The 12,963-nt window shown below is 34.0% G+C and overlaps 1 protein-coding gene across 1 annotated transcript; it reads right to left on the bottom strand.

Annotated features, from left to right (window-relative positions):
• Window positions 1-5,070: 5,070 nt before the first annotated feature.
• Window positions 5,071-12,748, bottom strand: LOC145630770 (putative N-acetyl-gamma-glutamyl-phosphate reductase, chloroplastic). The gene is made up of 14 exons (XM_081682943.1): window positions 12,577-12,748; window positions 11,311-11,520; window positions 10,649-10,756; window positions 10,462-10,548; window positions 10,239-10,289; window positions 10,067-10,138; window positions 9,440-9,559; window positions 7,075-7,135; window positions 6,864-6,944; window positions 6,460-6,539; window positions 6,295-6,384; window positions 6,060-6,188; window positions 5,709-5,817; window positions 5,071-5,360 (listed from the first exon to the last, which is right to left on the bottom strand). The coding sequence occupies exons 2-13, from the start codon at window positions 11,497-11,499 to the stop codon at window positions 5,710-5,712; spliced, it is 1,176 nt and encodes a 391-aa protein (XP_081539069.1). The 5' UTR covers window positions 11,500-11,520; window positions 12,577-12,748; the 3' UTR covers window positions 5,071-5,360; window position 5,709.
• Window positions 12,749-12,963: the final 215 nt, after the last annotated feature.

The raw sequence follows: 12,963 nt of genomic DNA, 5'->3' as shown, positions 1-12,963 counted from the left end.
TATATCCTAATCTAATTATGGGATAATCGCATTATCTAAATCAATTATTATCCATTTGGAATATGCTCATAATATAATATCCTAATCAATCTAATCCAAAATTAACTACTTAATTATGGATAATTACCAATTTAACAACTTTAAATATGGATAATATCAAATATAACAACTTTTGAAAGATTTGATTTTATCCCAAATAAAAGATTTTATCCCAAATAAAAGATTTTATCTAAAATAAAACTGATTTTATTCCAAAATAATTTTGTAATTATCTTGAAATATTTTCAAAACAATTTTTTTTTCTTCGAAAAAAGTACGCCACCATGGTGGCTAGCTGCTTTTCCAGCAGCCACTACCGTAAGGCAGCAGTGTGTAGCAGCACCTGCTATGCTGTAGGCCACCGTACGTGGCCAGCCAAAGCTAGCCACGATGGCAGGCCACCTTTCGGCAGCCACCGCCGCAAAAGCAACAACAGTATTGCATTCGTGGTAGCAGTTGTGCAACGCTTGCACACTGCTGCCCACGGCCACCGGACCTCCTGCCCTCCCCTTCCCTTCCCTCTTGGACCACCATCTGGTCGGCAGCCGTCGTGGCAGCGCCACCCAGCAGCGATTGCCGGCCTTAAAACTTTTTTTTTTTGGTTTTTAATTAATTAAAATAACTTTTATCAAAATTAAATTAAATCAGTCCAAATTTTAAAATTAAATCATCATTCAATATTAAAATTAGGGTTCATCATAAAATTAATCTAAATTTAATTTTAACTATTAAAATTAAATCGATTATCATACATAAAACATTTTTATGCATAAATCAATCCGATTAAAATTATGAAACACAAAACAATTCGAATTAAATCAAAAATCAAGCACAAAATCATATTTTAGGGTTATGAATTTTCGAAAAATTCGAAATTAGGGTTAGGGGGTTCGAAAATTTCGAACATTTTAGGGCTAAATTTCGGTCCTCTTCATGGCTATTTGAGCATAATTAAATCGCATTTAATCAATTCTAAAAGTTTAATCACATTAAATATAACAATTGAACCATAATTAAATTAATTTCTCCCTCTTAATTGATTATAAAATTTACATGGACTTCAAATTAATCGTATTAATATGATCAAGCGCGTTCATGCAAGAGGCTAACTGATACCACTGTAAGAGTTTGTTTATCGGTACTATTAAGCGGAAAATCATGAATCATATTCAATCATGTACCTAATCCCAAGATCACATGCATAACACACAAGACACATAATCATACCTTTGAAGAGTGAATTCCACGTAGCAATTGATTGACAAATCAAGGAGAATATAGATCCCCAAGCGTTGCTCCTCTACTTAGTCCACGAGATTCGAACGAGCCATCCACCAATACTAGATTGGTCGAGTGATTGAGGAAAACCGCGATCACCACCTTTAATGGACTAACAGACCACCACAAACCACCACCACCATGAACCACCTTGAGAGGCACCGGGAAAGAGAGAGTGTCATGAGAGAGAGAGAGAGAGAGAGAGAGTTTGAGGGGCTTGGTATCATGTTTGCTAACTCAGGTTTGTGATCTTACTGATCAATTGAATTCTTCTTGCATGCAAACCCTAGGTACCTTGTCTATTTATAATCACAGTATAATTAAACTAGGGTTACGAAGCCCAAAACCCTCTTTCCTTACTCCATATGGCCGGCCACTTATAGGGGATGAGGCCCATCATGGGCCTCGTCCTCTCGTGGTCGATCTAGGCCCTTTGTGTGACCTTATAGGATCTGTCCAATTGGGCTTTGGACTATTTTACTAGTCTAAAGATCGTTAGTACCTCTAGCTATGATAAAACGACGACCCAAATGTACGAACTTAATTATCTCCATAATTTGATCCATTTATATATCTAGTAATTGTACACGATGAAGACATAATTCCTTCAAAAGGGCCAAAGGTTTATTTGCACAAGTTGCTAACATGATGTCTAAGTTTTCAGGTACGGAATCATCATCAACTAGGAGAACTCAAAGCGATGTTTCGGAGGTTCAAATGTACTTAAGTTACGAATTCATCAAAGGCGTGGACGATGAAGAGAAGTTTGGCCTCGACATCCTTGATTAGTGGAAATCACAAACCACGAAACATCCAATTTTGTCGGCAATGGCTCGTGATATTTTTGCTATCCAAGTCTCCTTCGTTGCCTCCGAAAGAGCTTTTAGTGCATCGGGACAGGTTTTAGACGATAGATTAACAAGACTAAAACCCGAAACACTTGAAATGTGTGTTTTCTTCAAGGATTGGTTGGATGCCGAAACTCGTTCCCAAGATCGTACTTATGCACAAAACAATGACGATGAAGGAACGACAGGTTCTTTTAGTTCTCATGCTTCTCAATCAACTCAATTGGTCGATGAACTTGAACCACATTAAGATTTAAGACGAAGACGAAGACAAAGAATAATAATTACATATTTACATTACACACTATTGTACAATTTTTGTATTATCGAACCTCGTATTCCGTATAATAATTATAGTTATTCACCATTTATTGTACGATTTTTAATTATCATTAATTTTTTGTATTATCGATTTATCGTACCGACTACCGGCATATAATAAAATAAGTTATTCATCAATTTTTTGTGTTTTCGACTTATCGCACTCGTAATTGTTTTTTTTATTATATGCATTTTTGTTTTTTGCTAAATTAATAAAATTATTTATATAAACTTAAACATAAATAATTTATATCAACTTAATTAAATAAAGTTGTTCAAAAAAAATATATCAACATTAACATAAACACAAATTAATAACATTATTTATATGAAATTAAGTTGTACTAAAAAAAATATATAAACCCTTTTTTTTAATTTACATACATACACATACATATATATACATATATATATATGTCATGCCGTGGGCTGGGGTGTGCCAAATTTTGGCACGGCACGACAACCACCCCGGCACGACCAGGCACGACCTGCGACGGCACGGTACGGTAAAAACGGGTTGGCCAAAGGCCCGACACTGCACTACCCGCCAGGCACGTGGGCCGTGCCGTGCCGTGGGCTGGGGTGTGCCAAATTTTGGCACCATCTTTACATGGAGTATCTTCTTATGCCCTTACTCGTTATATAATGTTATTGTTAAGTTTGATATTTTTTAGTTATGAAGTGTGTTATGAAACCATCGTATAGGCCCTTTTTGGTTGAAATGATTTGGGTGGAAAAGAAAAGAAAGGAAAGGGTTTTAATCCTGTTCTCATATTTGGTTGAATATATGACATGAGAATTCAAATGAAAGGAAGAGAAGTGGGAAGAAATTTCCTTTACAAATTTTTAGCTTTTCTATCCTCGCTTCCAAAATTGGAGGAATTCGACTGGAAAGAGAAAAATAAACGTTGTATATTATAAATTTTATATCCCTTCTGAGCCTTCATTTCCTTTCACTAATCAAATATTGGAAATAAAACATCTTCCTTTTCCTTCTCTTCCTTTCTCTTCCCTTCCCTTCCTTTTCCTTCTTTTCTATTACTAATATTGAACCAAATAAAGCTATAAGGAAAACTGTCAGAAACTTCCCACTTAATAGGTCATTTTATTAGCAATTACTCGCTTAAAATTTTTATCAAAAAACTACCTTTAATTTAAAAAGTTTGAGTAACACTGCCCCTTTTCCTTTAACAGCCACGAATTACGACGAGTGGGTTCCACTTATAATTTCCCCTCATCCTCTTTGAAAAAACTCCGCCAAAATTTCAGAAAATTGCCAATTGAAGAAGGAGAAAGTATTTGGTGCTTGAATTTTTCTCATGTATGTAATGTCTTTATTTCATTAATTATGAAATTTGATTCTAGGGTTTAATAATTACAAAACTAGGGTTCTTTGTTGAAATAGAAATTTGGGGGATTTTCAAAATTGGGGGAATTTGTTTATTTTCATTATATTTGGATAAGTTACGGTTACGAAAATACTCTTTATGGCTTCTTAATTGTGTGAAAATTTTCAATTGCAGCATGCCAAACCCTTCTATGGCAAATGCTACTATGGAATTCCTCCAAAAATGGTGACATAATGGACAAGTACTAACTCGGGAATTGAAGGATGTTTGTTGAATGTGTTGGCTACATAGGAAAGAGATTGAAGGAAAAGAAATGAGGCCACGATAGAGAAATATGATGCTGATGGCTTGAAAGAGTAAGATTCTTCATGTGGTCTAGTGAAAGAAAAAGCAAGGGAAAGAGTGAGTGAGTAATGTAAGGGAGAGAAGGTAGTTAGTAAAGTTAATAAAGCTAGGGGCAAATTCGTCAACTTGGGCTGATGTTTTGGAGGAAAAATTATAAGTGGGCCCAATTCGTCGAAATTCGTTGCCAAAAAAGATAGTGTTTATTCAAACTTTTGAATTTTTTGTTCTTTTTTAATAGTGGGTAGAATCTGACAAATTTCCCGTCATATAACTCCAAATTGAAATTCACACTAAGAACCTCATATACTGTATTTATAATAGTTTTGGGCATAATATATGGTATAAATACAAAGAAAATGAGTTAAGTAGTGAAAAAATCTACTTGTATTCTGCGAAATCCGTGATCGGCTCTTTTTAACCGTTACAAGCCATCTCCATAACATCACCGCTACCACAAACGAGATCACGATTGGGGTTTTTTTTAAAAAAAAATTACGGTTTTAATTGCAATAATCAAGCTTAGCTGAACACTATATTAAAATTTTAAGACTTGGATGAAAACCAAAAGGAAAACTTTTGTATACACCCGGTTTTCAGTAATTTACTGTACATCGAGTACACTTTTGTCAGATTTAGTGTCACTTTTGTCAAATTTAGTGTCACTTTTGTCAAATTTATCAATGAAGCATAAATAACTCTTATATATGTCAGGGTAACTTTTGTGCGTTTTAGTGTAACTTTTGCACATTTTATTGTCACTTTATAACGGATGATCAGTAATTTACTGAACATCCGTTTTATTTAAAAGTTTGTCAAACGAAAAAGGGAATTTATTTCTCATTATTCACTTCAGTACTGAAAAAATTCAAAATTTGCACCAAAAAAAAAAAGGATAAATTTATCTAGACTTTCCAATCTGCAGTGTAATATAGTACTTTTGGCACACAGTGCAGTACAACAACCTGAGCTTCCCTCAATAGCATCCAATGTCCCTAAAAACTACATGATACGAAAAGGGCATTTCTAGGTGTGGAGAGGGGAGAGACAGATTTGGTTGCATGGTACAAGAAATTATCAGCATTGTTGGATTGTCCCACCGGTTACAAGTTACAACAACAATAGAAGCCTTAATCTCTCCCATTGGCCACAATTGGCAATCCACAACCAATTGACATTATACCTGCAAGGATGCGATATTTAATGATCAATAAGTTTACATATTTTCAGCAACAATTCAGATTTTAAAAGTCATAATGCCCGTGTCTCAATGACATTTATCTAAAAGACCTCAACTAGATGAAAATTAAATGTTTTTGAAAGCTTTGATGCATATGACATTAGGCTTAATTAAAAAAGAAAGCAACTAGTAGAGCGAGAAATATGCTCAAACAGTCGAACATTATCAGAACTTTTTTTTTTTTTTTTTTTTTTTTTTTTTTTGCATCCTCAACCAGTTGGTTTATTGCATGTGTACTTTGTAGCATAGAGAATACAGAAAAATAAGACATCATATGTAACAGAAATATACCCTAAGGAAAGAGAGGCTGATAGAGTAGCCCTGTATTCTCTGGGTATCCCATCATTAAATTCAGATTTTGTATGGCTTGACCTGATGCTCCCTTCACAAGATTATCAATCTGCAGGACAAGCTTACAAAACTCAATGCTACTGGTGGAGAACAAGAAAGAATACAGAACACATACAAAATAATAACTATGTATCAATCTCACTTGTGACTAAATAATTTTTTTTTTTGAGCTGAGCGCTACTCAAAAGAGCAGACTGAAGATAGTTTAATATCATCTTCAAATAAAGGAATAGCCATCTATTGGTACAGTGAAGGAAACAATTAAACAATTTTGAGTGTTTTGAAACATACAACAGATATTATGATTGCTCTCCCAGAGATCCTATCAGGAAAGACATTCATATAACAGTAATTCGATCCACGGACATTTCGAGTGTGTGGAATAACACCTTTCTCCAACAAGAAAACAAATTCTTCATTCTGCAAAAAAAGAAATAAAGAAGCGAAAATACTGAAGATTAAAGTCAGGTGAATAGTTGACACTTGACAGGCATTTTGATTATATCAAATAATGTCTAGGATTTACCTCAGAGAAGATTTTTAAGTGTTCATAGAGATCATCAACAGTCACTCCTGAAGTCATCTGAACGTATATAGTGGATTGCATACCCCGACTCTGCAGGCAAGCAAAGGTTACATTTCCAAGCAGGAAAGTTCTATAAAGAAGAATTCACACTGAAATATAAACTACCATTGGCATCAAGTGTGGAGTGAAGCTGACAGTTACTTTAGATTCTGTAACATCTGACAGCCCTTGTTCTATTTCGGGAACTGAAAAACAAACAGCAAAGTGTTTAGCAGCTTACAAAACACTAGCCTTTATAAGAATGATTTTCAATCCTAAACAAACTTTCAGGTAGTGAAAACAACACACTATAAAAGACTACATACAAAAAAGATGTAACAAAGAAAGCAATGAGTTGGATAACAATGAAACTAGTGATTCATCTTCCAAAGACCTAGATAGTAACTACAGACCTAAAAAGCTGTTTGAAAGAAAAATGTACAAAAACAATCAAGTCTCCAACTAAAACTTCAGGATAGCTCACTTTAACAATAAACCTAGGAAAACTTTGATGGACATCAAATACTGACCATGACGATGTCTTGTAACACCATATGCATGAATTCCTTCAGCTACTTCGGTATATAGATTAGCCTCCTTTGCACCACGTCCTACGATATGAACCACTCTTAAAACAATTGCAACAAGATCTGATAGAATTTAATCCCATTTCCCTGGTGAAATGGTATGGACGGATAATTGTTGAAAGAACAAAAACTGAATTTTAAGCATCATACTAACCTGCCCCACTCACACCAGACTTTGCATCAATAATTATGTTACTGTATTCTATAAGATTAGCCTGCAAGGCAAAATACCAGACAAGAAAATACACGAGTTGAAGCTTCAGATAAACATCTATACCACCCCCACTTCTTTCAACGTTCAACAAAGATTACTATCACTGTTCAAACGAATAGGGAAAGCTCAAGAGTAAAGACGTGTTAGTAGGCTCACTTGCTATTGCTTGCAAGACAGTGAAAAGTAGACTAATAGAGAGTTTCAACACCCCTTAAATATTCATCCACCAAAACCTCACCCATACCTCATACCTCAGTTAATGAAAATTTCATCTTACACCTACGTGTACCACGCTCATGGTACACCAGGTCAAAATACAAGAGTTATAAATACGCGTAAAGAACATTGTGTACAAATACAAAGTACACAAGCAAAACAAAAATAAAAATTCAAAATTCTCTCCTTGATTTAAGGGATTGATTTGATATTCATATTCCTTAATTTAATTTATTATTTACATTCCATATTACTTTTGGTAAACAAAATTCTTTTTTTTTTGTTGGGAGAGAGAAATTGAGTTGATGTAAAGAGAGAAACCATGTTAAACATTGAATTTCGAAGTGATTTAATGTCATTACGAAGTTGATTTTATTGTTCTGATGAATATTTTAATTAAAAGATGTAATTGACCAATTCGATTCGTTGCTGAGAGAAAAGGTATTTTTAAATTTTTTAATCTATTTTTTTCAGTTTCAATGTTATTTTCTAAGGTTGAAGATGGTGTTCTTCATATTCAGATAAATGTTCTTTTATCACATTTTAATTGAAATAAACATATTTTTTTGAGTTTGATCAATATATTATTTGAGTCTAAAATATAAGTTCTTTACATTACAAATAATGTTCTTTAAGTTATATAAACGAATCATATTCATTGGGTATCAATAATACAAATTATGTTCTTTTTCCTTGGATAATATGTTCTTAAATTTTGAATTTTTGAAATTTAAAAATGAAAGGTTTGAATTATATTTGTGTGAAAATAATTTTAGACACAGAAATTCTTGATATCTGAATTTTTGAAATGATTTGACATTAAATTTTTGGTAAAACTCAATTAGTAATCATCTTTACCTTTTTTTAAACAGTTTCTCATACATTACTGTGTTCTTTATATTTAAGTGATATGTTCTTTTATAATTCATGATGTTTTCTATAATTATATACTATGTCATTTCCGCTTTAATCCGAGTGTACCATGTGCGGGATACAAATCACCAATTGCTTAATTGGGAGTACGATTGGCAGGTAAGGATGGAAATATCCAACGGATGATCCGACCACCAGGTCCATCCGCTTTATTAAACGGGTGAAAAACCCGGTTTATATGGATGAGAGGCGGGTGATGGGTGAATCGGGTAATGGATCGTGTTGGATTCGGGTGGTGGTTAATCCCATCCGTCACCCATCCATCCACCTGTTTAGTATTATAAATATTCTTATTTTTTTAAAATAAATATAAATATCTTATACATATATAATATTTGCATATTAGAAGTTGTATGGTACGATTATATTTTATTTTTTATGTTACTATTTGACATATCACAATTATTTTACAATAATTATTTTAATATTAAAGGGTCAAAATAGTTTTCTCAAGTTTTTTTATCTAAAATTAATTTTTATTCACCCACCCGTTTACCACCCGGCCCATCCGTTTCCCCCGCGGATGGTGGATGGATGGATTTCGGGTGATGTATTATGCGGGTGACGGATGGATTGGGTGAAACGGATGGATGCGGGTGGAGCTCCAACGATCCGAACCCGATCCATTTCCATCCCTATTGGCAGGTGAAGGTTTAATTGTCGTGCATCTCCTAAATGTTCTAAAAATTGTTCAAGTGTCTGTTCTTGCATAGTCTTCTCATTTATTCACTTTTTCTGAACTTAGCTCTACCTTTCCCCCACCCCACCACCTCAACACAAACTCAAATGTAGCTAAGACTTGAAGTGATGTTAGAAAAATAGAAAGAGCTCCTGATTTTAACATGAATCTCTCATGTACCTATTTGAAGCATTTAACTGTTAATATTATGGCTGTGATTTACATATCTTTTAATCATGAATCTTATGCCCCACTGATGTGTCACTATTGTAATGCAAATCAATCTTTGAAATCCTTATTGGTTAGATTAATAGCCTGAAGCTAAACAATAGAAGGTGAAATAGTAATGTCATACACTCATACACATTCATTTTCCTTTTTATTTAAATCTTATTTACATTCTACAAAACCATTCATGAGCCAAAATCTTAAAAAAGGTCAAAGCAGATCTTTTGAAGCAGAATATAAATTGCTAACCTTTAATAAGGGAACAAGAGGAAGCTGAATTGAAGTTGGGTAACAACCAGGGTTAGCAACTAGGCGAGCATTCTGAATTTCACGCCTTAATATTTCTGTTAAACCATATACAGCTTCTTTCTGGAGGCAAGAAAATAAACAAATTTCAAAGAAGAGGAAAAAAAAATAGACGCGTGGATTTTGAGTGCAAAAGGTTAAACAAGAAATTTTCACGACATTTCAAAACAACGAACAATGTTGATAACAGTCTTAGTTATTAGAGAACAGTATGGACTGGTTATCTCAGGTTAATCATAAACTTCTAATATAGATCAGAACCACCTGGTATGTCCAAACAATAAAAACTCCATGAGAGAGTATAATTGATAAAATTGTCATTTTTGACCTAAGAAGGATTTTATATGCCATTGCTTCAAGAAAGGGATTTAATACAATAGATGTGTAAGTTTTAGCTATGACATATCATATCATGTTTTACAAGTGAAGCCATCAGATTTGCCTTTGCTTTATTGTATGTCTGAAGGACTTCATAGATCATATAGGAAAGCTGTATAGATTGACCAGAATTTGGTAAGACTAAAAGTATGGTGCACATAAATCATCCAAAAACACTAATAATTGGCATACCTGTAATTCTGGTGCTCTGTGAGGTTGACCATACCATTCCTCATATTCAGCAGTATCTCGCAGTCGGAAATCCTTCACAAACATTCACATTCAAGCAGTTAATTTCCACATGTATATAAATATAAACTAAAAAATAGAAAGTGAGAAAGAAACATCTACATTGGACACATACAGCGGAAAGATCAACAACTTTTAGCGAGCCAGGAAGTGCCTTAATAATATCCTGGACAAGAAATGAACAAAAAAAGGAGGATGTTACATGTTGATGTCAAACTGAAGTGAAATTGGTCACACGGACATGTGAAGTTTTTGCATAAATCCCACTGACTTCATTCCAGTAGATAAGATCTTATCGTGCATTCGTGCAATGCTTATTATGTAAGGCAGGGGAAAACCTGTGTTGTGCCATGGGGCAAACAACAGAACACAGCATCAACTTTCGAAAAGTCTGCATCACTGACAGCAACCAAATTTGGCAAATCCTGCAAAGAAGAAGATCAACATCTTCATCGACAGGTTTATCATAAACTAAAGCAGAAGAACAAACTAGCGAAAGTGAAACAAAGTACAATGACTTCATACCTGGGTGATCAAATGTGGAAATACTGAAGCAATTGATTGACCGGCCTTCCTATCAGCAGTCATCACAGAGATACCAAAGTATGGATGATTGGCGAGCAAACGAACAATCTAAAAGAAGGAACACATGTAGAAAGTCGTTAAAAAATGAGCACATACATCTCAAATAAATCAACAACATTAAAGCTACACTACGAAACTAAAACCATAAGAGATTCTCCCAATCTTTATCCAAAAGGAACAACACAATCTAATGCGTCATAAAGTTAACTATGTATTGTAATAATTTAAAGAGACACGTACACTATATTACTCCGTACTTCAACTCTTCATTTCACATCAAGTACTTGTGTTAGATAGATGAATGAAACACACACTTCATTTTAGACCAAATATGCAAAATCCTATAACCTAGTCATGCTGAGTCCAAGTAACATTGCAAAGATAACCCAGTAATGTTTTTTCTTTTTTTTTTTTAATTTTTAGATATACACAAACAAAATATACTTCGTATATAATTATTCCAATAAAATGTTTGCACCAGCTATATACTAGTAAGATCACAATTGCTACTTATAAATCAAACATATACAAGCAACAAATGGAGAATTAATTTTGCCATTAAACATTAATTTTTATAAATCAAGTATATTAGAAATTATTACCTCAGAACCAGTGTAACCACTAGCACCAAGAACACCAATTTGAATACTTTTCTGCAAATTATTCTTCTCATAAGATTGCAAATTCTTTGGAGCTGAAACTACGCAGGCCCGAAGCTGAGCCCGGGCAGGAGGGGCGGCTGCCCTGGACCCATGGAGATAAAGTCCATTGTCATACTTCCATCCCAACATTGAAGAGTTATATACAAAAGGCTGCAACAAATTAGCAACCAATTTTGACTACATTATTCAAATTAGGCTCTAAAAACCACATAAAAAATCTTCTTGCCTAAGAATATCAACATACGGTGCACATAGCAAAATTCTAGCAAAAAAATTGCTCATTAAAATCTTTCACACCTTCAATAATAATAACTAATAGTTAAAAATACAATGACAGATCCAAGATTTGAGAAATGGGGGGTACAAACTCAATAAAAAAAAATAATAAAAAATAAAAAACGTTAAAATAAAAAAGTTCAACACCATTTTTTTTTTAACATAATTTGTATTACAATTAATTAAGAGAGAAAGATTACATATGTTTTAAATTAAATTTAACAATTGCATACGACAAGTTTTCATAATTTGGCAGCTTTTAATTACACCATCATCACCACTTGCAAAAACAAGTCCCTCTCACTAAATAAAACTAAACAATATTCCACACCTGCACACCTGCAATAGCAACCGGAAGAATCAAGGCTAGTTTTAAAAAGTAAGTAAACTAGTCTATATGAATTGTGTTTCTCGGTTTCAACTAACATCATGGATAGTCCCCAAGATCTTTGTGACTTCCCTCCACCTCCACCTCCACCTCCACCTCCACCTCCCTTCCAAAAGTATTCTAAACTATTGTTTATCATCTTCCAATTCTAGCATATAAAATCAAAACCCATAATTAGTCTAAATCTAATAGCCAATTCATCTTCCAATTCTACTGTCATTTCTTCGAATAGGTGGTGAGCATTATTTCCAAATAGGCAAAAGCAAGGAGATTTTCAATTAAAATTTAGCATAGCAATACCCAGAACTTATCCTTATGGGTTCGGAATCTCCAAACACATGCAGTGAAATCAAATATCAAATTCAAAATAAAAGTTGCAATTGCTAATTCAGGTGTGCACCAGGCCGGTCCCTGAGGCAGGGCACCCCCTGCCCCCCTGGGCCCAGGGAAAAGAGCTCTGATTTCATAGTTAAATCCTCACATTAAAGTGTTGTGCAATTGAGGGATATTTGATATGATGATAACAAATACAAACAACTTACCTCAGAAGCTGCTTCAATGGGGGATACAAAAACTAGACTCAACGGAGAACGCCAACTGCGCTTCAATGGAAAACGTTGAATGCGCTTCAATGGATATCTCACTAATCTCAAAGAGACCAATTTTATGGGTTGGACGCCTTGGATCCCTATGACCCGCCACGGTTATTAAAGGGTTAGATCCGTCTAATAAATAAATGGGTTTAGAGTAAACCTGTTTTAAAAGGTACAAAATATAAATTTATCTTTACACTTCTATTTCCTTCGCATACCAAAGCTTGTATAATTTGTCTCGTACATAAATAAATAAAATACTTGTATTATTTTATTTGTAAATTTTTTTTGATTTTTTTTTTTTTAAATTTTTAAAACGACCGAAATTACATTAAC

Source organism: Chenopodium album, chromosome 5 (assembly GCF_948465745.1).
Source record: "Chenopodium album chromosome 5, dcCheAlbu1.1, whole genome shotgun sequence".
Lineage (NCBI taxonomy): Eukaryota > Viridiplantae > Streptophyta > Magnoliopsida > Caryophyllales > Amaranthaceae > Chenopodium > Chenopodium album.
Note: the sequence above shows the minus strand (reverse complement) of the source record. Positions and strands in the feature narration are given on the sequence as shown.